General features: G+C 40.4%; 1 protein-coding gene across 3 annotated transcripts in view; it reads right to left on the reverse strand.

Moving 5' to 3' along the window:
- Nucleotides 1-27845, reverse strand: part of CENPF (centromere protein F) — a 63637-nt gene that overhangs the window by 5664 nt on the left and 30128 nt on the right. Inside the window, exons 10-20 of one of the 3 annotated variants that reach the window (XM_072831068.1) lie at nt 26571-26693; nt 20141-20276; nt 15162-18412; nt 11013-13859; nt 10214-10249; nt 9572-9724; nt 6929-7105; nt 6434-6595; nt 3833-3995; nt 1936-2409; nt 245-402 (exon numbers count right to left, since the gene is read on the reverse strand). In XM_072831068.1, the coding sequence (XP_072687169.1) occupies nt 245-402; nt 1936-2409; nt 3833-3995; nt 6434-6595; nt 6929-7105; nt 9572-9724; nt 10214-10249; nt 11013-13859; nt 15162-18412; nt 20141-20276; nt 26571-26693 (7680 nt within the window). Of the gene's footprint in view, nt 1-244; nt 424-1935; nt 2410-3832; nt 3996-6433; nt 6596-6928; nt 7106-9571; nt 9725-10213; nt 10250-11012; nt 13860-15161; nt 18413-20140; nt 20277-26570; nt 26694-27845 lie in introns of all 3 variants that reach the window. The other 2 variants (XM_072831067.1, XM_072831069.1) reach the window with 2 other exon arrangements.

Genomic DNA, 27845 nt, shown 5'->3' on the forward strand with positions numbered 1-27845 from the left:
ACCCTTTGAGTTCTGATCTACAATTTCTCCTCTTTTAACATTTTCCATCAAACCCTACGTGGCCTGTTGGATCAAGGAGGAGATTGTTGCTGCAGGGTAAAGTTTATCCTCAGGTCTGCTCACTACTGTCTTCGGGACTGGCTCACTTATGCTGCATGGAGAAGGGCGCAGTGTCAAACCCTTGCCCAGGCAGCACTGTCATTTCCTGGATTTGGAACGGCGGGTACAGGTTCATAGGAGTTACCTTCTGTGATCTGCTGCCACCAGCTGTTGGTTGGGAGGTCTCAGCATGATTTTCTTTGTTGAGACTTAGGGGGGACAGTGCTAACTTCTGTGCAGCCAGACGGGGGCTGGTCCGAGTCGGCATGGTTGTTCTCCGCAGGACATACGGGCTTGTCTTTCCTGTTGGGATATCAGCAAACCCTCGGGGCAAAAAACACTCACTGTCAGCATTGCTAGGTCCGATTTTATCCACAGTGGAAACAAGATGTAGCAGGTAAAGTTTCCACAAATATGAGAGTAACTCCAGGAACATTTTCTGCTAGCCACAGCAGACGAGGGATTAACTTCACAGTTGACAAATCAAACAACTAACCAGTGGGTTTTCTCTTACCAGACACACAAGTAAACACAATGGCAAAAGACGGGAAAATAACATTAAACAGAAATTTTTTTCCCTGCTTCTTCTTCTACGTGGATGTCTTAATTCTCATTTTTCTAAGATCTGAAGAACATACCAGCAAGATTTCGCATCAAATTTGGATGGGAGCTAAATAAAACAGAGGATCAAATGGGAAGGGAAAGCACACACACAAAAAGGCCAGCTCTCATTTAAAACAAGAAAAGGTAAAACGGTAACAGCCTTTGCCACTCAGGTGAGCACTCTCAGGCAGAGACGAGGTGGGGGCAGACAGCTGACCCCATAAAAGAGAAATTTCACCTTCTGCTCACACAGTCTCCCTCCACAGTGGAAATGAACATGATGCGCATAAGAGGAGAGAGTCAATCCCAATGATGCTAACAGTGGGCATGTCACACACCCTCTAGAGTCGGGTTGGTGGCTAACTAAAGTAGCACTTGTTTTTGTGATTAACCCTTTAATTATAAATAAAGTAATAAATATACTTTATTATAAATAAAGCAACGAGAAAGAAATAGCTAACTATTTGGGGGTTTCTAAGGGCCAGAGTTACTCAGAACAGGGCTCCTCAAATCATCTATAGCAAAGAATAAGTGTTGGTATTTTTTTGAGCAAAAGGGGGAGGGAGAAGGGGTGAGTTCCAACCGGCTGTGGACTGATACTTCTGTATAACACAACAGGAATGAACCAAAAGAAAACTCAGGACGTGCTTGCATGTTGCTACAATGTCAAATCAGTATGAAAATTTCTCAATCTTTACTCTTGATTTCTGAACATGACTTTTTTTTGTTGTTGTTGTTGCAAACCAGTAATAAACTGTACCTAGACCAGCCCCAGTCCCTGGGCCACACTCTAAGGATCACTGGAATCAAATTAAAAAAACAAAAAGTGGTAAGTGGCTCCAGCCAAGGGGACCCATCCCCTAGCTCACCTCCTACCCCAGTGAGATTTGGACTAAAGGTGAAAAAGCTTTTTTTTTTTTTTTTTTAAAAGGTGAAAAAGCTTAAAGAGTGTCCTTGATCTGGGGATTTTTCAGCACAGAAACATCATATTCCAAACAGGTCTTGAAATCTCCTAGCACGTTTTGTGCTGTAACATGAGTAACAAGATCCTTTCCCTTTTCTCATGCAGAAAGCTAAATAGAAATACCAATTTAAAGGTTGACTTAGACTTAGGACTCACTTAGTACTGTTGCACAATCGCCTAAAACATAAATGCTCCCGTCTCTTTGTATGTGGCTTTTTATAGGGAATTTCAAAAGAACACAAATAATTCTGCTTTTAAATGATGCATACCTTTCTTTACAACTTCTGGAAGTCCCTCTGGCTCAAACTCAGTGTCTTTGGCCTCCTCTGCAGGGTGAATACCACTTCTGACTGCTTTCCTACTCTTTTTAGAAAATGTCTCTGGGGTAGAAGACGCTGTGCCTCCCCCATCTTCCCGAATTCCAGTGGACCTTTGTCTTTTGCCTGAAGCTGTATTTTGGCCGGATGATAACTTCTTTTCAGTAGCAGAAGGGGCTAGAGATGCTTCTGGAACCACTGAATTTAGCAAAGGAGAATTCTGGAGGTGAGGTTTAGACCGTGAACTCAAACGAGCAACCTGTGTCTCCAACATTTCTTTAGCTTTCTCTAATTTCTCATGGCTTATAAGCAGGGAACAGTACTTGTCCAGGTATTCGTCTGCCTCCTTGGTTTTTTCCTCCAGAGTTTCTTTCAGTTCTTTCATCTCAGCCATTAGTTCCTCTGCATTAGAATCCACAACAGTACCTGTCAAGAATAGAATGGCACACTGTATGTCACTTGACACTTCTCTAACACCAGGCATTGTAAAGCAGAAAACCTTAGTTTTTTTCTTTGAGGGCAGCCTGGGTGGCTCAGTGGTTTAGCGTCACCTTCAGCCCAGGGCGTGATGCTGGAGACCCGGGATGGAGTCCCACATCGGGTTCCCTGCTTGGAGCCTGCTTTTCCCTCTGCCTGTGTCTCTGCCTCTCTCTTTCTCTGTGTCTCTCATGAATAAATAAATAAAATATTACAAAAAAAAAAAAAAAAAAGAAGAAGAAGATTTGTTCTTTGATTTTCTCTTAGAGACGTGAGGGAGATATATCTCTATGTATTCTTATAGATTAAACAACTCCTGTTTGGGAGGGATCCTATCAAGGCATATACCCTAGTAGATTACATGACTTTCATTAAGATCGCTTAAATAAAATCCATCAAAATCTCAAATTATATTCCAGCTAACCCATCAAACTTCCTTGCAGTTCATATGAGATCGGATGAATTAATAGATCATATCCCCAATTTCTCCTGTCCATTCTTTCCATTGTAAGTGAATGAACAATAAAATTTGGTAAAGAACATGAAGTCTATTGGAATAGCTTTGGGAAACGGAAGAGGGCTAATCACAAGTCAAAAACAGCTCTGAAAACCATTTTTAAGCAATGGAAGAGCTGATGGACAAGTCCTTGGGGGATGCTTCAAAGGTGGGAGTCTTGGTCAACTTGTCACTGCCATGTTTGGCAATGAATCTACTGGAAAAACTCCCTTGATCCACAAAATACTCCAAGTACTCTTCTCAGCAGGGAAGATCCCTGCCCCACAGTGTGAAGCTGTGATCCAGAAGAGCCCCTCATCCTATACTTGCCATCAGCTTTCCACACAGTTAAGAGCATTCTATTCCAAAGATGTAAGTGGAAAAAAGTGCGAAGGACAGATGCTATTTCTTTTTTATTTTACCTCCATATCCAAACATACGGCCCCTAAGCCTTCCATTTAGTTGACCCACGAGGATGGGCCAAAGACAACCAGAATCAGTTGCTGATAAATTACCAATGCCAGCTCAGAATGTCAATCTGCCTTTGACGTAGGAACTATGTAAGTGGACATCCACACGAAAAACTCTTCTTGGAATAGCTCATTAGCAAAAAGTGCTGCCAGTTTTTTGTATGTTTTATAAAACAGAAGATGCAATAATTCTATTTTCAAAATGCAGACCTCATTCTGAATCCTATTAATCCTATGACCCCAAGCGGAGCATAAAATTTAAAACTGGAAAATGGAGAACCGCTGGAAATCAACACACAGTAGCAGAACAGAGCACTAAAAACGTTTCTGGGCCTCCACACCATTTGTGTATGACTTCACTAGTGGAAAAGAGCTCTGGCTCATGGCTGTGCCCAGTTAGTCCTACCTGTTTTCTGGTTCTCCTGTGTAGCTTCAAGGTGAGACAGCTCTTTCTGCAACATCTCTTTTTCCTCTTCCAGCTGTTTACAAGATTTGATCAACAGTTTTATTTTCCCTTGGGCACGTTCATTTTCCTTCTTCAACTGATTGGTATATTTTACGTGGTCTGCCTACAAGACAAAACCCTGAATTTAAGACCCTGAATTTCTTTTTATGAGCATGTGGGAAAATAACCATGAGATGTCATTAAGAATCATATATTATAAATTTAAGAATTATGACATTCAAAATAAAACAATTCATCTTCTCTACTTGGTTTCCTATGTCTTTCCAGCAGACACTGTAGTTTTGTCACTTTCTGAATCTCGGCAAGCATAAATCTTGGTTCCTAAGATAGTGTTCTGTTAAGGAGCCCACCGTGTCTGGGTTTGTCCAATGGGAATCACACTTGGGGAGTTAGGGCGGGAGATACGTGGGCATATTCTTGGTGGGTCAAAACTTCTCGATTATAGGGGCACTGGGGTGGTGCAGTCAGTTGAGCATCAGACTCGTGGTTTCTGCTTGGGTCCTGATTTCCGGGTCGTAAGACGGGAGTCTTAAGATGAGCTCCCTACTCAATGCAGAGTCTGCTGGAGACTGTCTCCCTCTGCCCCTCCCCTCTGCATGCTCACTCTCTCTCTCAAATAAATAAGTAAATCTTAAGGGGAAAAAAAAAAAAAACCTTCTCGATGATAGAATTGTGTTTCCATTTATAGTCTGTGCTGTTGCATAATTTCAATACCCAAGATGGCATTTGTTTTGGTGACACCAAGTGAAGGCCAAATAATATTATGGCTTGCAATACAAACTTCAATTCTGCAGTTGTTCAAATAGAAAGTGGATAGAATGGTGGGAGAATGATAGCATCATACACTTCTCAGGAATACAAGTTCACAATTCCTTATCCACATCTGCAAATTCCAAAAACAGCTCAGACGATGATTTAGAGGAAAAACCTGACCTGAACAGATACAGAGGTATTTATATATAGTCCTAATTTATTCCGCCTTGTGAGGATAGTCATACATTTTGTTGCAGAAATATGAATTTGATTATGAAGTATTACCCCATACCTTGCTGGGATATTATGTAATATATGGCACATGCATTTTATTATGCAATATCTAAAAAATGCAGACTTCTAAAATAAGCTAGCTCCAAGAGTTTCCAATAAGAGATCATGAACATACAAAGGCAGACCAAAATATTAAAAAAAAGAAAAAAAAGAAAAAGAACCTGAGCATCACATTCATGTTGCAGGAAGATTTCATTCTTTGTACATAATTTCATCTTGAAATAATATTAGCAGTGTTGTGGTAAATCTACACTTTCAGAATTTTTATTTCTGACTCCAACCATAATTGGATTAGAGATCCATTTAATTCCATTTCAACAGTGCTTATTAACTGGACCTCATTAAAATTATATGCAATCTGAATAGGCTCAACTAACAATGAGCTGTTTTGTACACTACACACACACACACACACATACACACACACACACACACACACACACACATATACATACAGACATTCTCCACGGTAGAATTGTCAAAGATCAGACAAGCAGAAAGCACACCTAAAACTAAAATATCATTATATACCAATTTTACATCAATTTTTTTAAAAGGCAAAAAGTGAGTAAATAAAAAAGTAGACCTAGAGCTCTCCTTTCTGTTATTAAACCTAGTGTGTCTCATTTTGTAGCAGCAGAACATTATTGATCATGAATGTTATTTTGACCTTCCTTAGTTCGTATTTTTTTTTATCAGTATATTTCCTTCATCTTGAGAATTATTTAAAAGCTACAGACAAAAGAAGTTTACCCCTACTTTTCTGTTTGAATGTATCAGATAAATGGCATCAAAACGTTTACAGTTTAAACCACCTTTAAGTAAAGACCTTTGTAGATATTTATCCTCCAGGTTCATTATTATACAACCAGGATGGTATTCATCTTATGAAAAATATCGTAGGGATCAAAAAGCCTCCCTTTCTAAGAAGTAGAATTACTACAGCATCACCTTTAATTGAACAATCCTAAGACTACTGTTCACCTCTTTTTTTTTTTTTTTTTTTTGGAAAAGAGAACGTTTATGAATCTTGCATGGAGAGAAAGATGGAGAGAAAGGAGAATGTACACGACCAAGTGCTCTGGCACAGCTTGACCTCTCCATGACCCATGGGAAAAGTGGGTTTGGCAGTGAACCTGGAGACCAATCAAGCAAGACTTTGGAATTACCCACAAAATTATTATCTACAGCTGGAGAGGCCTGCCTTAATCTGCTATCACTTTGATCTTCATGTCCCTCTCAAAAAAGTCTTTTACCATCATCTAATTTGAGAAGATTCACTGAGCAATGCATAAGGTTTATCCTAGCTGTGAGACCACAGATCGTCCACTGATTTTTAAAAATAACTCAGCAGAGAACTGTTGCTTTTATTTTTGACTACCCCGAAAAAAAATCTACATAACAATTTAAATGAAAGCATTAAGTCCACATGAAAAAACCACCATTACCTGTATGAATCATTCTAAGTTATGAAGTAATGAAAAATGAACATACCTTGGTTTTCTTCAATTCTTCTAAAAGCTGAGTGGTAGCTTTCAAAGAATTATTGAGTTCTTCTTTACTGGACTTTAAGAGATCAATCTCTGCCTTCTGTGAGCTGAGACATTCTTCTTTAGAAGACAGTTTCTCTTGGTATGTCTGGATTTCCATTTCGTACTAGGGTGGAAAAACATTACCTTAGCCGGGAAGCTCAACTAAAAAAATTGCAAGGAAAACAAACAAGAAAACTGCTGTCCCAAGGACCATTTCAAATAGTCTTCAGGATTCCGCTATTATTCCCTTCCAAGATGGAAATGATATTTTAAAAGCTCACATCATAAAATAAGACCTGTGTGGTAACTGGCAAAGACAGGGCAGGTAATACGATGGGACCCTTCAGAAGACTGTACTGTGTAATAATGTAGAATGTTGACCTTCTTACAAAAACTGTCTCATTAGGTCAACACACCACTTTCTGGCTCCTCCAGGAACCAAACCCCATGTTTTTACCTGTTTGTTTGTATCCAGAAGCAAAGCCTGATGTTTCTTTTCAGCTTCCTGAAGTTGTAGCTGATAGTTAGCTATTTCTTCTCGAACTTTCTCTTCCTTTTCCATCTGGTCCTTGTGTATGCAATCCAAACTATTCTTCAACTCGCTATTTTCTAGCATGAGCTCCTTCAATTGACCCTAATGAGAAAAGTAAAACAATTATGGGAAAATAATTAGGAACCCGGATATATAGCTTTAGGAAATACTGAGTACTGAAATGAGAAAGAGAAGAAAAAAGAATTACAGATAAGACAAAAACTATCTAGAATAGTGCTATAACCCTTAGTGATGCACTCACCTGAAACTTGACTTCACCTCCAATGACAATTTCTTCTGCTCCAGCCCAATCACCCCCAAGGTCACATCCACTGGGACCACATACTCCGAGAAATCTTTAGCCAAACTGCTCTGGATCATACCCTCGTAGGCTTCCAGGCTCACTTATTAAAGTGCTTGCACTGCAGTAATTCCTTGACCTCGTCCACAGCACTCCTACCATCCCTACCTTCAAACTCAAGCCCCTCCAGACTTATGTTTTCTTCCTTGACCAGTTTCGGTTCCATGTTCTATCACCGTGAGAGTTTTCCTCCAAATGCCCTCACCTCTTTTGCCACTCTCTCACTCTTCACTGTGTGACCGAGGTAAAACCAGTGCCGGAGGCACCTGTGTTCTCCAGGCCTGGTCCCAAAGGATGGTTTGTACATGTGTTTCTACACACACAGTGTCCACTTCCTCATCTCCGCTGACTCAACCCCTCCAACCTGGCTTTAGCCCACATCCTCTTCAGATAGTTTTCCACGGCCTCAGCAACCTCCACGTTGCAAATCCAAGGAGCACCCTTCACCATGTCCAAGCTCTGACTGGTATGTGAGGCTGCTGACCACTGCTCCTTCCTTGAGACAGCCTCCACTCCTGGCTCAGAGGAAGCGACACTGCTGGCTAGCCACTCACGCCTTCTCGTTCTCTTTGCTGGCTCCTCCCCCCTCCATCTTACCTTGCATGCTGAGGTCTCTGCACCTAACTACCTTCTCTTCTCCAACTGTATTTTCGACCATTCCCCTCATTTCTAACTACTACCTATATTCCAAACCAGCCACCCTAAGTCTTCCCTTTAAACTCCAGCCTCATGTATTTTGGCATTCCTTTAGATTTTACCATGACCCTCCTTCCTCTCCAATCTATTCTCATGTCATTTTCTTTCTCACCATGGCTTCCTTTCAACTTCAAAAAATAAAAATAAAAAATAAAAAATACTTTAAAAACTAAGATTTTTCAAATCTCAGAGATATTGCCACTCTGCTCTCTAGACCTAGAAGCTTCCTTTCTCTGCGCTGTTCCTCGCATGGCTGACTGCTCATCCTGCGTGTGACATTCTCTGACCTCCCTACCTAAATTAGGTTGGTCTCTACCCCTACACACCCCACTTCCCAATTAGTCTGCAGTTAAGAATCTGGTCTGATTCATTTATAGCACTTGATAGATTATGATCATCTTATACATCTCCTATTTAATGATTTATTGTGTGTCTAGACTGCAAGCTCTATGACTACAGGAACTACAGCACAGCTCTATGGACTTGAGGCCAAACACCTAGCGTTTCCTTTTAGTAGAGCCTATAAACCAGATTCAAGTAACAGTAGAGTTGGGATACTCCCAAGCTACTCGGTACCAAAGGAAACTCCAGCAGGTGCAGGACTCAAATATCATTCGTACGAACTCCTTCCCCATGCGGCGTTGCCAGAAAATTCCTCAAGTCAACTGCCGAGATTAGATGCCAAACCTTTTTGATTTTCCTAAGATTAAATACTGCATTTAAAGTACAGATTTCCCCAACTCCTTACACAGGCTATTACAAATAGCATTTCAACCTTCCGTGATTGTTCGGGGTCACCATCACAACTCCGTCTTGTTACCCTTTCCTAAGTGCTACCCGGGGATGAATGTGCACAAGGATGTCAGGGATATACGAGTGTTCACTGCTTAACTAGGCTTGGCAAACAGGTTTCGCTGCACCTGCCAGCCCTGCGTGCATGGTAGCTGCTATGTGGGACTCAGTGTGAAGAGATTCAGGAGGAACGGAGGGCATGAATCAGCAATGTCTGCTCTGGAAACAGCAGTGAGGGGTGGCGGCCCAGATGCTGTAGATTGGCCACATGAACCCTATCCTAAAATAACATCCCAAGACTGCTCCAATTTTACATTTCTCTGTGACTTCCCGTTACTTTCCAGTTCTTAGCGAGATCAGGGCATCTGTCTCTGGCAGCGTTCTGGCTCTTAATCCGAGGCAGGCTAGAAAAGCAGATAAACCTGTTGGAAGCTGCACAAAATCCATCTCTGATGTGAGGTACTGTAGTACCAGACTCGCCTGTTATGAAAAAAATATTTGGGCTCCATGATAGGAATTCTCTCAGGGCTGCTTCTGGGCTCCCAACAGGGCTGGAGGGTGAAGATGGGTGCAGGTCTCATCACGCCCTAAGTGCGGGGCTACTTTTTTCAAAAGCTAAAAAGAGGTTTGGCACATTCCAGGTCTGACGAGAACAAACAGGGGAGTGTGCACACTGCATCATCAGGGGGTCATGAGCGCCTCTCAGTTCAGGAACTTACCCTGCTGCTATTTATTTCCTCCGACATTGTATTTAATTCTTCAGTTAGCCTATTTTTCTCTCCAATAAATTCTTCTTTCAGCTCCGATGTCTTCTGTGCCATCTCGTGCATTTCCCTCTGTAGCTCAGTCTCCTTCCCGGTCATCGTGTTTACCTGAAATTTCATCTTTCATTAGGATCTGCCTTGGGTCGCCTGTTTTGTGCAAATTAATCACTTCGATACAGCCCACTCCACTTCCCTTTCACCTTCAGTCATAAGGTGGGACCGGGCTAATCCTCCCTGTACTAATCTACTCAATTACCATCCTCAAAACCTACTGGCAAGCTCACCTTTTCTTCACAGCCAAGATTGAATAAAAGACAGCAATGAGGAAAGCAATGACAAGGAACGATAGTATTACTAAGTCTTAGGATCCTTCATAAAGGTATTAATTTATATTAAATATAAACACCATAGACTATTGTCTGAGGTGGCGTCTTATATTTTTTATCAATTCTGGGATCTCTACTAATCCTCTGATGCCATGCTAATCTGCAAGAAACATGCCTAGGATTAGTTAAAACCAGCTAAAGCCCTATCGTTTGCATTTGCCCCTGACGTTGAAAGAGCTTGCCAGAAGTTGCCAAGTTATCTCTATCCTACCTGCCATCTCTTGCAAGCTGTCAAAACTTGAAATTCCTGGAAAAAAAAAAAAAAAAGAAATTCCTGGAAAATATTATAGAGCATGATTGATCCCGTTTTCTGGACGTTCTTTTTTTTTAGTATTTGTCCAGTAAAAACTGAATTCGAAGCAATCCTTTCCCAAGATCAATATGTAGGCCTGGAAAGCAAAATCTTAACTTCTCAATAACCGAGCCCCTTGATGGCAGGTTTTCCCTTTAACCTCCAGCTAATAAAACAAGGTTGCACAAAGAGAAGGTATAAAATGGGCTGAAAGCAGAAAATCCCCAAGACATACCCTGGGAGGCATGAGGGTTCTCTTGGTCACTATTATATCAGAACCTTTGAAAGTACTTTCTCCTAAAGGCAAAAAGGTAGGGCAGGGGCAGTGGGGTCCCCTCCTGATCCTCACTCGTATCTGTTATAGTCTCCTTGGCAGCAGCTCCCAACTGGGTATTGGGAAGCTGCTACTCTAATGTACTATAAGAAAGAGAACTATAATTAGAACCAAGAACTATGCCTAACCCAAAGCTTCTCCCACGTTCAGATGCCATACCAAAAACTCGGGCTAATCCACACAAGTGTCTCATGTGTGTCAAAGCCAAGAGACACTGGTGTTGGAGCCAACTCAAATGTTCACAAAGTTCAAGGCCCCACAAACCTAAAACCTTTACAGGGTTTGGTCCCATACTGCAAACACCATCCAGAAGCAAATAAAATTGACACAGGGGTTTCCCTCCCTAAAGACTACCTATTCAAGTGCAGAGAGTAAGCCACTTACTTTTTCAATGAAGGATACGTTTTCCATTTTTGTCAATTCGAGCTCTTTCTCCAGGTCCTTGTGGGATTTCTGCAGTGCTTCCAAGGTGTCCTGCAATGTGTCATTTTTGGATTGCAGCACTTGGATCTTCTGCTCCAATTCCACCATCAGATTTTCCAGTTCTACTTTTTGCTTCTTCCAAAGTTGCTGCTCTCCTTCCACCTGGGACAGTTTGGAGGCAAGCTGCTCTCGGTCGTGAATTTGACTCTTCAGCATGTTGATTTCTTCATCCTTCTTCTTTAGCTTCTGTTTGTCATCTTCTACTTGTTGATGGAGGCTGTTTGCAGAAGACTGCACATTAATGTAATTATTCTTGGCCTCTTCAAGGCCTTGTAGCAACTGAGCCTTCTCGTGTTCAAGAGCATCCACCTGACTACGCAAATTCTGTTCCTGGGCCTTCCAGGTGTCTTGGTCATGACACAAGGCTGCCATTTCCTCATTTAGCTCCTTTAATTGTGTCTGAAGCATCCCCACTGCAGTTTTAGATTCTTCACTCATCTGTACTTTTTCTTGCTCTTTTTCTTGCAAGAGATTTTCAAAGGAAGAATTTAAGAGTTCTAACTCAGATACCCGTTCTTGCTCTTTTTGTAATTCTTTTATCATATTCTCTTTTTCTGACCTTATGTGGACAAGATTTAATTCCAAATCTCTAAGATTTTGGGCCATCTCTTCTATTTTTACTTTTAGAGTCCCTACCTCTGCTTTGGAATTCTCGGCCTCAAGAACCACGCACTCTTGGTTTTTCCCTGATATCTCTAGTTCTCTCTCAAGGCTCTCCACTCTATCCTTAAGCAAGCTGGCCTGATGTTCAGTTTCCTTCAGTTTTCCTAAGACCCGGAGCTGCTCCTTTTCATCAGCTTCTAGGCGGGCTTTCAGCTTTTCAGTGTTGTTTCTCAGCTGATGTATTTCCTGCACCAAGGGGTCCAGACTCTGTTCCTTGACCTTCTGGATTTCTTGGTCATGACACAATGCTGCTATTTCCTCATTTAACTCTTTCAACTGTGTTCGGAGCATCTCCAAGGCAGCTCTAGATTCTTCTTTCATCTCTATTTTTTCTCTCTCCTTTTCTTCTAACTGACCTTTGAATGAGGAGAGCAATGTATCTAATTCAGACACTTGACCTTGTTTGTCTTGTAGCTGTTTTATCAGATTTTCTTTTTCGAACCTTACCGTGACAAGGTCGGATTCTAAATCTTTCAGGCTTTTGGTAGTCAATTCCATTTGTGTTTTTAGGGTCTCCACCTCTGCTTTGGAATTCTCAGCATCAAGAATCACCAGCTCTTGGTTCTCCTCTGACATCTGCAGTTCTCGTTCAAGGTTCTCAATTTTATCCTGAAGCGCATCTGCCTTTCGCTCGCTCTCCCTCAGTTTCTCTAAAACGTGGAGCTGCTTCTTTTCATCAGCCTCAATGCGGATCCTCAGCTTCTCAATGCCTTTTCTTAGCTGATGCACTTCCTCCTGAGTGGAGCTCAGCCTCACTGCCACCTCACCCTTCTCCATCAGCGCGCCCTCCAAAGCCTTGGCGACGGTCAGCTTCTCGTGTTCTGATTCATGCAGTCTGGCCTGTAGGCTTTCAGATTCCCTTGAAAGTGATTCTTTCTCTTTATTCAACTGTTCAATTTGGATCTCCAACTCACTTTTTACCAAAGACAGGGCCTGTGAGTCCTTTTCCAAACTCTGTAGCTGCTCCTGGAGCCGAGTGTTATCTTCCAAGAGCTGGGTTACATCAGAGGACAATCTCTGAACGAGCTGCATTTTGTCCTTTACCTCAGCTCCAGCCATGTCACTGGGATGTAGACATTCATCTTCACGAGATTCGAGCTCTTGTATTTTCTGCTTCATCTTTTCAGACATGAGATCCAGTTCTTTCTTTTCTTTTGACAAAGTATCTAATTGTCCATGAAGCTGGTTTCTCTCACTGGTGACCACAGAGAGCTCTTCTTCAAGGCAAGTTATAGCTTTCTGCTTATTTTCATTATCTTTTACTAAGTACAGCTTCTCGGTCTGAACTGTCTCTAACTCCGCTTCCACAGAGAGGGCGTGATGCTCGATGCTACCTTTCTCAGATTTGATCCTCTTTAGCTCATTTTCCATATCAAGAAACCGCTCTCTCCAGTTGTCATTCACCTTGGCCACATTATCTTCAATAACTGCATGTGACAATTTATCTGCACCTATTTCTAAATGAGAATTGAAGCCCTCCAAACTTTCTGTTCTCTGGTGTAACTCCTGGTTGTCACGAGAAGAGGATTCCAATCTTTCACTTAAATTTGACTTTTCTTTCTTGAGTTCCTCAACTATTTTTTCTAATTCTACACATGCTTCCATTTTGGTGGTTATTTGTGCTTCCTGTAAACCCAGTTTTGAGTCCAAGTCTCTTATTTCATCTAGTAAACTTTCAATTTTTTTGTCACGTTCCTCTATGACGTGGAGCAACCTCAAATTCTCATTTGATGACTCTTTCACCTGCAATTGAAGATTCTCAATGGTGACTTGAGTCTCCAGAAAATCAATAGGTACTAGAGCATTAGGACCAGAAAGTGACAATTCAGAAATGTCTAAACAGCCCTGTGTTTTGTCTTGCACTAGGGTCTCGTAACTGGTTTCTGGGGACTGTTTGCTAGACCATTCGCCTGTGAATCTGACTGGACTGGTCTTGGTTATTTTTTCCATCTCTAGATTGAGGTCCTGCTGAACACCTTCTTCACAGATCTGATGAATGTCACGCTTTGGTGTTCTCTCTTTAGTTTCCAAAGTATATTCTTCTGATTCTTTTACATCACAGCTAGTGTTTCCACCCCGAAGAGCCTGTAGTTGTAATATATGAGAATTCATTTTATTTTTCAAAAGTAACCAAAACAGAATAAGTAGGCTTAATTATTACTGTATAGTAACTGGCTTCTTGCCTCTGCTAAACACATCTCTTTTTTTTTTTTTAAATGGCTTATTTCCCACCCCGTCTCTTCTCTCCATCCAAATATCCAACACAAGTAAATAAACGTTCGGTAAGTGTTCTCCACAAGGCAAGGCACTGGGTAAGGTATTTATTATGAAGACAAACCCTTCAGACCAGTTATTTGATCATCTGAATTGTAACATATTTAAATTGCATAATTTTTTCTTGTTAGAAATATTCTTGGTAGCCTAAATATAAAGTTTATTTAAGGGATTATCAAGTAAGAAGCTAAGAAAAGTCCACATAAAATGTTCAGATTCCATCTTCAGCATTTACGATATTCTTCACTCAGAGAAGGTTTCATGACCAGATCCCCAGTCCAAGGACTTAATCACAGAACCAGCACTATCTATATCCTTGGATAAATTACACATCTGGACCTCACCTTCTTCTCATCTGTAAAATGGGGATCTACTGCTGTGACTACAACGACTGTCCAGTCACCACCTAACCCGCCTACCTTACTGAGGCAGACAGAGTGAATCAAGTGAAGTCATCGACTTTACAGCACTACTACTTTAGCTGGTAGACTAGAAAGGACAAAGTTATGACTAAACAATTTTATAGTCCATAAAGAAAGAGATGTCTCTTTAAATGACTGGTAACAAATCATAGATTTGTATCAGAGCAAATTGGTAAGAAAACTATTCAGTAATATGTAATAAACTCCTCCATTTAGTTTCATGACTTTAACTCTGTAATATTAAAATGGTCTGAAAAGAGCAAGGATACTTAAAATTTGATCACATTGTCATCCATAAGCTCTAATTTAATACTTAACTATGGAGTTTTTTAATTCACAAAGAGTGAAAACAAATACAGGTCCTGAAAATGACTTTCAGACTATAATTTTCTCCAGGAGACTTTAAAAAAACACCTTTTAGTAATTTCCCATATAATAAAGTATGAGCGGAATCATTAAAGAAATTTACAACCCCCTCTCCCCCAATCTGAATCAGGTTTACTCATTTTTCTAAAGTTGTGCTTTGTTTAGAAAACAACAGCAACAAAAAACTTTGGTGTATTTTGTTTGTATACCTTTGAATTCTAAAAATTTTTTAAGTCTGATTTAATGTAGATTTCAACTCAAACATTTATCAAGTGCCTCCCGGGAATGTAACTAGAGAAACAGCATGTAAATCCCATATACTTACATCTTCTAGGTCAGTGCCAAGCAAAGACCGAGAACTTAAGTCCAGACCTTGTAGCTGGAGGCGTGCTACTTCGAGCTCAAATGAGAGGTGTTCAGTCTGTTTCTTTTCTGCTGCCAGCTTGGACTCCATCTCCATGGTCACACTTGTCAGCTTCTGTTGCCACTGTTCATTTTCTGACAAATACTGCTTTCGGAGAGAGTCGAGCTCTTCCCTTTCAGAACTTAATAACTGTTCAAGCTCTTTAATCTCCTTATTTTTCAGAATCTCCTGACTTTCGATTTTGTCTTCTAGTTTTTTGAGGGATTGCAGGTACATCTGACATTGGGTCTCAAGGTCTTCCACGCTCCTCCCTGGCGCAGATAGAATTTCTCTTTTGGTCAGATTCTCTTCCTCCAGACTACAGCAAGACCCTTCTTCTAGATTAGACTGGTTTGCTGCAATAGTCCCATCTAAATTATTCAAAAGCGAGGCTTCCCCCGTCTGGTCCAAGAGGTCTTTGCAAAAAGAAGATTCTCCCAAACTTGTAAGACTAGGGCTGTCAGTAACACAAGAGAATGACAAGGACAGAAAATGCCCTGCCTGAGGTTCTGGCATCTCCTCCTTTACCAAGTCACCTTGGAAGTTTCTCAGACTTGTTGACAACATGGAATTTTCAGCCTTTAATGCATCCACATAAGACTGTAGCTCTGACATCTTAGAGCTCACTTGACAGTGCTGATCATGTAAAATTTTGTGTTCACTTTGTAAAGATAAGAATTTCTCCTGTAATTCAGCAAAGTGCATTTGGACTTCTTTGTTTGACAATGTCAAGTGCTCATAGCAATTACGGTCATCCAAAGGATTTAAGGACGCACCTTTCTGCTCATTCTGTTGTTCGCCAGATTCACCTTCTGCCATTTCTTTCTCTAACTCACCTTGGAGAAGGCCACTTTCATCATTTAGTATTTTAACTTCGTTTACTAGTTTCTCCATCACCTCTGTCATTTTACTAGTTGCGGTGATACATTCTGATCTTGAATCATTCAGCTCTGACATTAGCTCAAGCTTTTCGACCTGCAGCATCTCACACATCTTCTCCAGCTCACTCAGCTTGCTCATTGCTGCCTGTAGAGAGCACTGCAGATGTGCATTGTCATTTTGACTTGTTGACAACTCATGAAGCACTGAAATATATTTTTCTTCCGTACCTATGTCACAATCTTTAGGGCTACTAAGTTCTTGTGACTGAGCGTCTTGTTGCAAATTTCCAGGTTCTAAATCCATTGGAAGTTGAACATGACATTTCTTTATCTCACTCTCCCCTTTCACAGAGTCACTAACTGGTTCTGCTTCTAGAATTTGATGCTCTTGTTTCGTCTCCATTAACATCAGGTGCTCCTTCTCTTGTATTAAGGAATTAAGTTCTTTTTGTATATTACCTTGTTCTTCCTTTAAGGTCATGATTTGTTTTAGACCATCCACCTCACTCTTGGAATTGATATGGATATCTGCCATCTCTGATCTCAGATCTTGCTGCATTGCCCCCAATTCTAGAACTAGATTCTGGTTTGTTTCCTCAGCTAATGCTAATTTTGTTACAAGTGCTTGGTGCTCCCTTGCAAATGTTTCCTTTAAATGTTCCAGTTCCTTTTGCCTATTTTCACAAGCACTAGTGCATTCATTTAACAAGCATTCTAACTCAGAGTTCTTTTCTTGAGTTGCTTTATACTTTTCACTAAGATCCTCAAATGCACGTCCTGTTTCTTCACATCTTTGTTGTAAAAGAAGTCTTTCTTCCTTATACTGATTGGATAACTCTAAAATGCTTTTGTCTCTTTCATCTATACAGTTTGAAAAACTCTCACTTTTTTGGAGTAAGGTAATCTTCTCTTGATTTAAGGTTGCATTAATTTCCTTGAGGGTCTCATTCTCTTGGGCCAGATCTTCAATTTCCTTCCTGTTTAAAGAAATAGTTGAACTCATTTCTTTTTTCTCTGAGCTCAGGGTTTCAGACAAAAGTTGTAGCTCCTTTAGAGATTCTTGAAGTAAATGGTTGCTCTTTTTTAATTCCTGAATCTCTGCTTGCTCAGTTTCTAATTTTTCATTCAAAAGCTGGAACTCTCTTTCCTTGTTCTCCAGGGCAACTAAAGTTTCAGCAAAAGCATTCTGATGAACGGAAGAGTCTTCTTGTAGCTTACTAATGCGTTGACTTGTTTCGGCCACAAAGCTTTGATGCATCTGCTCTGCCTTAATGAGATTTTCTTCTATTTCTCCTCTAATTTGCACCAACTCTTGACACTGCTTTTGTAGATCAGAGTTCATCTGCTTTTGAGACTCTAATGAAAATTCAAGAGATGTGACTCGATTTTGTAAGACAGCTGAACTTCTTGGACTTTGGTCTGCTTCTAGATGGCATTTGCTCCTTTCTGAAGGCATGCTTCCTTGTTCTCCAATTATATTTGCAAAGGAATTATTCATTGCAGATGACTGTTCAAAAGCCAAGAGACTTCTGTGATGAGCCTCATTTGTCACGAGAGAAGAATCTTTGGGTTTTAGCAGATCCTGGAGACTCTCATACTCAGCTTGTAAGTCTTGGTAACGATGGTCTTTGTCAATTACTTCACTAGACAGTAACTGAAGCTTGTGTTCTAGATCTTCGACTTGCCCAGTAAGCTCAGAAATCTTCAAGCACATATTCTCCATCTCCTTCTTATGTTTCTGATCGGAGAACTCAGCTTTCTGTTGTAGATCTACGTAAGCTTGCTTCTGTGTCTCTACCTCCACAGTCTTGCTGTCTATCACATTGTGAAGGTTTCTGATCTCAACATTCAGATTTTCACTTTCTATCTCCAGGGTTCTTACTTTCTCATTGTATTCGTGACTTTTTATTTGTTGTGTCTTGAGACAAGTTTCCAAGTGATTCACTTTACTCTGTAAACTCCCCTTTTCTGATTCTAGCTGACGTAGAAGTTGTTCGTTTTCACTTTTCCAATGAGCAAAGAGAGTTTTCTCTTCTTTCAATTCTTCATATTCTTTCTTTTTTAACTCCAAAGCAATCAGTAAAGCTTCGGATTCTTTCTCTAGTTTGCTTAACTTATCATTCAGTTGTTCAATGTGATGCTCCCTTTTCTTCAAAAGGTCTTGAGAGCAATCTCGCTGCTTTTCCAGGTCAGCCAAGGCAAGCTTTAGCTTTTCTAAAGTCAAGGAATTCTCTTGCTGATTAATTTTGTCTTGAAGATCTCTTAACATGGTTTCCTGAAAGGCGTTCTTAGCTACAAAAAAAAAAAAAAAAAATTAGTTATCATGGTTTTAACAAATACTTATTCTACAAGAATTCTTAACTCTTAAAAAAAAATCCAAACAAACTAACAGCTTCTCAGGCTCTATAAGAATCAGGCATGATTGCCTGGGTACCTCCTGGAAAGCAGATCACCCGATAATCATCTCAGCTTACATAAAGACAATGAGGAAATGGTCCTTATAAGGATTGTAAGACATTTGTTCATCATCTTTCTAAGCAGCTAATAAAGTGTTCTGCATAGAACAGTAAGGAGTTAGTTATTTTCCTAAGCACTTGAAACTTTTTTCTTTTATATGTTTACAGATATGTGTATTTTTCCCCTTCTGAAATACTTATTCAGAGAAAGAAAACTGTGAGAAGAACAGCATTGAGATGGAAATATTCTATTTCACTACAAAGTAATTCTGATTTCCCAGAAAAGTGAGCAACCATTCTACCATTTCAGCCAAAAATCCACAGGATTGGGCTTAAGTACAAAATAGGAAATGATGCTGTGTCTGAGGAACTCTAGGCCTATATGTACTATTAAGGAACAATGTCGCCCACATCCCGGCCTCTCACATAAGTGCCTATGTGAGTGTCTATGAATCAGAGAATCAAAAGGAAGATTTTCCAGACTCCACTGCCACCTTGTTTTCTGCCTCATGTCTACCCACGGGCCTCTCCTGGTTGGAAATAACAGCAGTGCTTTCATTCAACAGTGATGGGAAATGTTCCTCAAGTAGGTTGGGGGAAGAATAAATGTTGAGAATCTCAAGAGAAAATGCAAACGCTAGCATGTATGATAGACTCAGTTGTTACACTAAAGGGAAAACAATTCCTAGCTTTAACCTGTTAATCTCAGTCTACCTACTTCAAGTTGACGGCCCTGGTGGTGCTGTCTTCACATACTATCATTCCACTTCACTTGTGAGGACCTCACACAATAAAACTGGTAACCAACACCAAAAAAAAAACGCCCTTACCTTTCCTTTTCTTAGAGTTTTCTTTCAGGAAAGCTGAAGATTAACATTTTTACCCACTGCTTGTAGAAGAACTGAAAGCCGTCTTAGGAAGATCAGGATTTAAGAGAAAGGAGTCACAGAGAAGTGTGGCACATATTCCACAGGGCAGGTTAAAAGAAATGTTAGAGGTGCAAATATTCTGAGAAGATTAATGTAAGTAAAGACATCTGGTACACACAAATAAATGTGAAATGGTGGGCTCGTGTGATGCAAGCAGCATAATCCAGTGTCTGTATGGAAAGTAAGGAAATAAAATCACTCAGTCAAGGAAGTCATCAAAAAAACAATGGTCATTAAGGGCTGGGAAAACATGCATTTAATACAGGGTTTTTCCATCATCCCAGGAAATGATAACAAGCAAGGAGATGAGCTGTCTGGATAAAGCGAACAAACACACTTGAGACACAAAGAATGGCCATCTAGGGTAAGAGCACCGACAATTTACTTTCGTGTGGAGAATATTTACCCTTCTGGTTTCAAAGGCAGTTTGGGACTCAGTGTGTTCCAATTAAAAAAAAAAATGTCCAACTATCACTCTGAAACTAAAAAGTGAAAGAGAGAAAACTTTCTCCACGTCAACTGCAGACATCTTTCTGGGAGAATATACAGGAAAACTGAAAAACATCTCTAAGGCCATCCATCTGCCCTCATGGGACATCAGCTTAGAAAAATAACTCCAAACACTATTTACTTACCCCTCATTTCTTCTGCAAAATTCTGGCTCTGACTCAAACTCTGTTTGGCCTTCCTCAGTTCTTCCTCCAGGTGGCAGACTTCTCTGGCCTGTTGCTCAGACTGACTCTTAAGGAGGCTGTATTCCTTCTTCGCTTCCTAAAGCAAACATTTAATAGGTTATATTCAAAAATCACTCAAGCTAGTTATGACTTCTTGCCTGATAAGGGTCCCTAATGGGATTATTTGTATATCTCACTAGTAAAGGAAGGGAGGAATCTCACTTTCTGTTTGAGCACTTCATGAAGTTAGACATTCTTACTTCTATCAGATGATTTTATGGGGAGAGCTCAAAATAAAAGCACAAAACCCCAAAATGACAATAATCTTTTTCCTTCAAGAAACAGACTTCTTTGAACTTTCTGGATGTCCTTATGCTTGTTAAAGAGCTAACTCATAAATCTTTAAAAAAAAAAAAAAAAAAAAAAAAAGGCAGGGGGACGACTAGGTGGCTCAGCAGTGGAGCATGTCTTCAGCTCAGGGTGTGATCCTTAGTCCAGGGATCAAGTCCTGCATTAGGGAGACTGCTTGTCCCTCTGCCTATGTCTCTGCCTCTCTCTTTGTGTCTCTCATGAATACATAAATCTTAAAAAAAAAAAAAAAAAAAGAAATAAAAGAGTTAACTCATAAGAAAAATCCTATTTATAAGATCCTCAAAGACATAGGCTCCAAGGTCCTATCACATCTGAATGATCAACTATATCTTTGCAAAGATCTGATGTGCTAATAAACCAAAACCCACTACCAATTTTCTTTTTTTTTTTTACTTTTCATTGTAAAACCATTTTAAGGCTCACTGTAATGAGGATGTCTTTAGGAGTATGAAGTTTTTATTAAGAAAATCTACAGGACAGCCCAGGTGGCTTAGTGGTTTAGTGCTGCCTTCAGCTCAGGGCATGATCTTGGAGACCCAGGATCGAGTCCCAAGTTGGGCTCCCTGCATGGAGCCTGCCTGTGTCTGTCTGTCTGTCTGTCTGTCTCTCTGTGTCTCTCATGAATAAATTAATAAAAATCTTTAAAAAAAAATCTATATCGTGCAAGATGGTCGGAAGGGTGTTATGAAAGATGCAAATATAAATAAGACTAGAATCTTCTGCTCTTGGGCCAGGTCTCCCATTCCAGTGGGGGAGGATTTGATACTAATCACTTAGTTCACACCAGGATGTGCTAAATACTAGAGAGGTGGAGTATGCTATGGAAAACCAGAGGGCAGATACATAGAAGGAAGGATTCATTCTAGATGGGGGAATCTGGGTTTCACAGTGAAAACAGGTTCTTTAGGTACCTGATTAGGTGAAGTAGCCACACAAAAAAGCACCAGAGACTCCTATGCTTGTCCATTCTATGACTATGGAGACGAGCCTCTTTTTGAATCTTAAAAACCAAGCAATGTTTATTTATATGTCAAATAAAAACACTATTGCCTCTCAACCACATAAGACTTGCATAATAAAGAAATCCTCCATATTCCTCAGTCTGTTTTTCAACCTTCAATGACAGTATAGGTGAGAAGTATCTCGAACTATATTATATGCCACTCTCTGGACCATAGGGGATTGGCATATAGTTATAAATTGGCAGAACCAAGCTTCTCACATCCTTAGGGGGAGAATATTTCATAAGGCCAACTTTTTTTAAAACTGCACTTCAAAAAACCCCCCCTGAGAAGAAGAGGAAATTTTTGAATCTTAAAGAAACAATTAAGACCCGTCCTCCAAAACCCTACAGCACCGTTAGAAAACAGATGGCCCTGGCAAAGCTGTGCTGGAAGGATGCCTTCAATTATCAGTCTGGTTACTACCAGCAGATGGGTACCCACGCAGCAAAGCCAAATTCAAGAAGACGGAGGATCTGGCTTAGGAGAAAGGACTTGAAAACTTACTGGCAGCTGCTGTGTTCATGCATATATGTTCATTTCATCTTCAGAATAAGACAGAGCCTGTTGTAGTTAGACTCCTCTGGCTCCTTTGTCCCAATCCCACCTCTCTTCCCTGAGCTAATGGACAGTCTATCAAATTAAGAGATCGCTCAGGACTGACCTGCCTCTCTCACTGATCTCAAGACTAAGAGGCGGACATTCATGCCAGTCGTGTTAAGTGCTGCAAAAAGTGACCATCAAGGTGCATGGATGCTGCCGATTTGAACAGGCATCATTAAACTATGGAAACTATGATCGCTTGTTTGCTCTCCGGGCTCAGAATGATCACCACTCAAATGAGATCACAGATGTGAATGGCAAACTACCCTACAGCACTTTAACAAGAGTAATGGAGCATCATTATTAGCATTTCTTCCCAAAATTGGACAGCAGCCAAGACTGCATGATTCATGCTAGATAGGATCAGCTGAAGGAGTTCAATATAAAACAATAACTGTCATTTAACCACCTGGGTTGACTCCCCATTTTTATTGTGCAACGTATGACATTTTCGTACCCTAAAAAAGTAATCAAATCGAGTGGCATCTGCATCTGGGAAAGGGGCAACTGAGCTGAGAAGACACTGTGTTCAAAGCTGGATGCATCCCAACAGAAAGGAAGCAAGGTAAAAAGGAAGAGAAGAGAGGGAAAGGGGCAACTCCTGTTTGTTTGTACATCTGTTGGTCTCTATCCATCTCTGTCCATAACTGGGGGCATTTAAATGAATAGTAAGCTCAATGGAAAGATTAACATGTATTTCTCTATTCTGGCATTAGCTCCGTAAATATTTGTTTCTAACAAAATGTTCAGCCAATCCTGGGACCCAGCAGGCTTATAATACTATGGCTACGACCAACCCAAGAATTTTACAAGGCCAAAATTTGGAAAACGAACATCTGAAAATGGATCTGTAGGCTGCCATCCATCAGCAATTAGTTTTCTGTGAGGCCACGGCCACTTAAGATTTGATTGGGTAGCTCATTAGCGGCAATGAGTTAAGCATACAAGGATGTATTCTCCTAGGCATCTCATGTATCCTCAAATGATATGCAAAATTGGACACTAGTCTAGAAAAACACAACAAAAATCCCTATCACCACAAGCCAGCATGAGGGCTTAGCAAGCAATTCCACCCAGATCAACTTCAGTTTAGGAGCAGCAAGGGAAGCATCATTTTCTAGGGCCAGACAAAACAAATTTCGGTTACTGTGTGGCATTTCATGATCCCATCCATGAATGGAGCATCATACGTCCCCTGCTGGGACAAAGTCTATACCATGAACAAGGGATGGATGCAGAGGGTGTATGGGCCCTCTTCCACCTCATCGTTCTTGCCTGCGAGGCCAAGCTCCTTAGAGAACCTAACCTGGTATACTACAGATCCCCACGCTCAGAAAGGTCCCCAGGCAAGTGTTCCCTCATCTTGGCTATCAAATGATGGTATTTTATTGCCTGCCCTCAATGCTAGGGGGCTGGCACTGGTTGTGGGGTGAGCAGCTTACCTACAGCCTCCCTTTACTTTGATACTGCATGTCAGTTTTACCATCAATTGGGCCATTAAATCACATTTCTGGTACTGATATTTTCTCATTGTGAGCAGCATATCTGTTTACTAAATGCAGACAAGGAAAATTTTCAGTCCAACTGTCGCATTATTTCAGCATCCAAAACCTATAAGCGTGCCAGGCTTGTTTGTACTTAGAATTCGATACAGAAAGATACCAGAGTGAGAGAAGAGTGGAACAGGCAAAATTGTTAATGTGAAAAATCTCAAACGCACTGTCCCCTGCTCATCATGTTCTGTGCCTACAGGGGATAGCAAGTGGTGAGACCATTGTGGAGACCAGGACAATGAGCAGGGAGCCTGCAATATTTTACTAATAAACAAACACTCATGTGCTGGGCACTGGTCTAAGCACCTTACATACAGTATTTAATTTAATCATCAATACGGCTTGGAAAAGGGAAGGGTTTTATTGGTGCCTAGATGCAGATAAGTCGAGTCAGACTCAGAAAGGCTAGGTCATTGTCCTAAGGTCACACAGCAGGGAGGTGGCAAAAAAAAAGTTGCAATCTCAGGTCTCTCTTACTCTAAAGCTACCATTCTGCTACTGAGCTATACCACCACTCTAACCAAGTAAATCACTTTTCTAATGCCAATCTCAATTCAAAATGCAAGAGCCAGCTAAACCCTTTGAGCTCTTGAAATCCTCCAAAGAAGACACATTATCCATAAACATCAACTAAGGCAAACGATACATGAATCCCTTAGCCCTGTGAGAGGCTCTTTCACAGGACACAGAAATCAATGAAATCTAAGTGCAACAGGATACGCATTTAATGTACAGGCTAGAGTTCATGGTGGACAAGCTCTACAGCTGGCAAAGCAGACCCTGTGGGGGTGCATAAGTCTCCAGAAACACCTGCAAAACAATGTCCAGCCCACCACTGTGACTTGGCCAAGCAAACAGTGTTTGGACCCTCTTAACCAGACAATTGCTTCTACAAAATGTTTCCACCAGGCAGCCAGTGAAGTCGCAGGAGAGTTTTCTGGCTGGAAGGAAAGCTCACAGGGGGAAGAGTTCGGTGCCAGTCTGCCTGTGGAAATGTTAGCAGAAGCATCTGTTGGTTGGTCCCCACTGGCCAAAAGGCAAACATTTGTTTTGCTGAAACAAACACTCCCATTTGAAAACGTTTGCTGATGAAACCATCATCTGACATGAAGTTTGCTTCCACTTGGGTTGTTGGAGCTGTGGCCTCCCATCCCCAGCAGCATTACCCCTCTGAGGCCTGCTGCTTTAGTGATCACCTCCTTGCTACCGACAGATGTTCTGATTTTACAATCATGATACACTCTTCAAAGCTGTGGGGATAAATACATTTAGACTTTCCTCATCTGATAAATAACTGTTCCTTATACAGAATTCTTTTTTTTTTTTTCAGAATTCTTTTTTTAAAAAAAGAATCTTTAGTCTAAAAAGTGATTGCAAAAGATTTAAAGAAGTGGGAAAAATTCTTTCCTGTGACATTTGATAGAAAAAAAAAAAAAACAACTACCGTTCTGCTGTGCTTCTTTGTAAAATTACAGTGCTGATTTATGGTTCTAGTCAAGCTGTTTCAATCTACCAAATGTTCCTAAATGGTTCTCAAATAAGCCTTTTAAGATAAACTCCAGGCCAGGGCCCCTGGGTGGCTCAGTTATGCATCCAACTCCTGATTTCAGCTCAGGTCATGATTCAGGGTTGTGGGATTGAGCCCTAAGTCAAGCTCCATTATGGGCACAGAGTCTGCTTAAGATTCTCTCTCTCTCTCCCTCTGCCCCCCAATGTCTCCTTTCCTCTCTTAAAAAATAAATAAATAAACTCCAGGCCATTAAATAAAGAGAGAAGCCAAATTAAATAAAGTATGGATAAAAATCCCATAACATCAGGACACTCTCCTCGTATCCAAGCCACTGGAGAAACTTCATTCACCATTTTGTGTAAAAAGCATGAATCTCAAAAAAAAAAGAAAAAAAAAAGATAATCAGCCTTGCTCATGCCAACATGACTTTGGATGTTAGGGCAACAAATGACATTTACTTCTTGTTTGGGGTTTTTTTGGTTCTTTTTTTTGTTTTGTTTTTGTTTTGAGAGAGAGAGAGCATGAACAAGCACACAACTGGGGATGGAGCAGAGGGGAGAGAAGCTCAAACAGACTCCATGCCTACTGCAGAGCCCAATGTGGGGCTCAATCTCACCAACCTGAGACCTGAGCTGAAATCAAGAGTCTGAGGCTTACCAAACTGAGCCACCCAGGAGCCCCTTATAGGAATTTTAAATCTAAAAATCCTTCAACTGTCCTTGCTTTTGTTAATTCAAATCTATGACTTTCCACAAGGTTTCTAATATGTGTTGACTCAAAAGCCAGCCTTAGAAAGGGGATTTAAATTATACTTCCCATTACTAATTTTGTTTCTTTCCACTTCTTTCCATCTCTCAGGTAATCTAAAATAATAGCTTTTTAAAAAATTTTTATTTATTTATTCATGAGAGACACAGACAGGCAGAGACATAGGCAAAGAGAGACATAGGCAAAGGTAGAAGCAGACTCTGAGGGAAGCCCAATGCAGGACTCGATCCCAGGACCCCAGGATCACAACCTGAGCTGAAGGCAGACACTGAACCACTGAGCCACCCAGATGCTCCTAAAATAACCTTTAAAAAATAAAAAACAATTACTACATGATCTTAATACAAGCCATGTTTACCTATAACTGCTAGATGCATATTCATAATCATAAACAAATGGAAAGTGAAAAAAAGCATAGATGTTTATGTCATAGATTATATACAAATGCTTTGTAATAACTGTGACAAATAAAAAGGAAAATTATGTACAGTCACGATAAACTATGAAGAAATAGTGTTTGAGTGCTCCCTCCCACTTCATCCTACACAGAAGTTGAAAAATTCTCATCTCTGTTCCTCACTTACTTCATTGCTTTTCCTCAGCTCGCTTTCCTTGACCTGACTGGCCTGTAATGCCTGTTCAGCTCTGCAGAACTTTTGCTTAAACTCTTCCAATGTTTTTTCTAGCTGGTACTTTCCTGATGTGACCTGCAAAGAGAAAACCAGGCAAAGTTTCATATTTATGTTACTTTTTAAATAGATTATTTATTTTTAAATAAAACAGTCATAGAATATAAGAACTGATGCCATCTATTTTGGGTGAGACGATATACCTCACAGCTAAATACAGCATTATAGGTTTAACTAAGATACCATCAGAACAGTTTGGGTGACAGCAGATAGGAGATGAAAAAAGGCTGGGTTTGCAGAAGAAGCCACAGAGAAAAAAACAAATTTCACAAAAAATTAAACCATGAAACAGTAATGAACCAAAACAAAAAGTTGAGTTAAGAAACAGAGAGAATATATTTGCTAAACAACAGATTAAAAATTATATACCCATGATATGACCAACAAAGCACATCTATGGCTCAATTTAGAAAAAGGTAAACAGGGACGCCTGGGTGGCTCAGCGGTTGGGCATCTGCCTTCAGCCCAGGGTGTGATCCTGGAGTCCGGGGGATCGAGTCCCACATTGGGCTCCCTGCCTGGAGCCTGCTTCTCCCTCTGCCTAATGTCTCTGCCTCTTGCTCTCGCTCTCCCTCTGTCTCTCTCACGAATAAATAAATGAAATCTTAAAAAAAAAAAAAAAAAAGAAAGAAAGAAAAAAAGAAAAAGGTAAACAGATTTTTTAAGAAAAAAAAGTATAAACAATTTTATACAAAAAAATACAAACTGCAAATCAACTTCTGAAAGAAACATCCTCAGTGGAAATCAAGGAAGAAATGAAATGAAACAAGAATAAGATGCTTTTTCGCTCCTCAGCTGGCAAAATTTATAAAACAAAAACTATCTCCTATTAACAAGGATGGGCGAAAACAGGAAACAGGAAAACACCTGGTCTTACACTGACCAGGTGAGGAGATACATTACAATTTTTTGGAGACCAATTTGTCAGAATCAATCACAAGGGAGAATGCACATGCCCTTGAGACTGCCCATTGCACATGTGGAAACCTGTCCTGCAAAAACACCAACACAGATACACACATGATGTTGCCACCGGGGCTACAATGAACAAGAAAATGTTGAGAACCTAAACCTCCACCCATAGAATAATTAAGTAAACTACAAAACATCTAATAAAAGCTAGGCTCAGAAAACAAAACCAAAACAGGCCTTTTTTTTAAAAGGCCTTGG

This window comes from Canis lupus, chromosome 6 (genome assembly GCF_048164855.1).
Source record: "Canis lupus baileyi chromosome 6, mCanLup2.hap1, whole genome shotgun sequence".
NCBI lineage: Eukaryota > Metazoa > Chordata > Mammalia > Carnivora > Canidae > Canis > Canis lupus.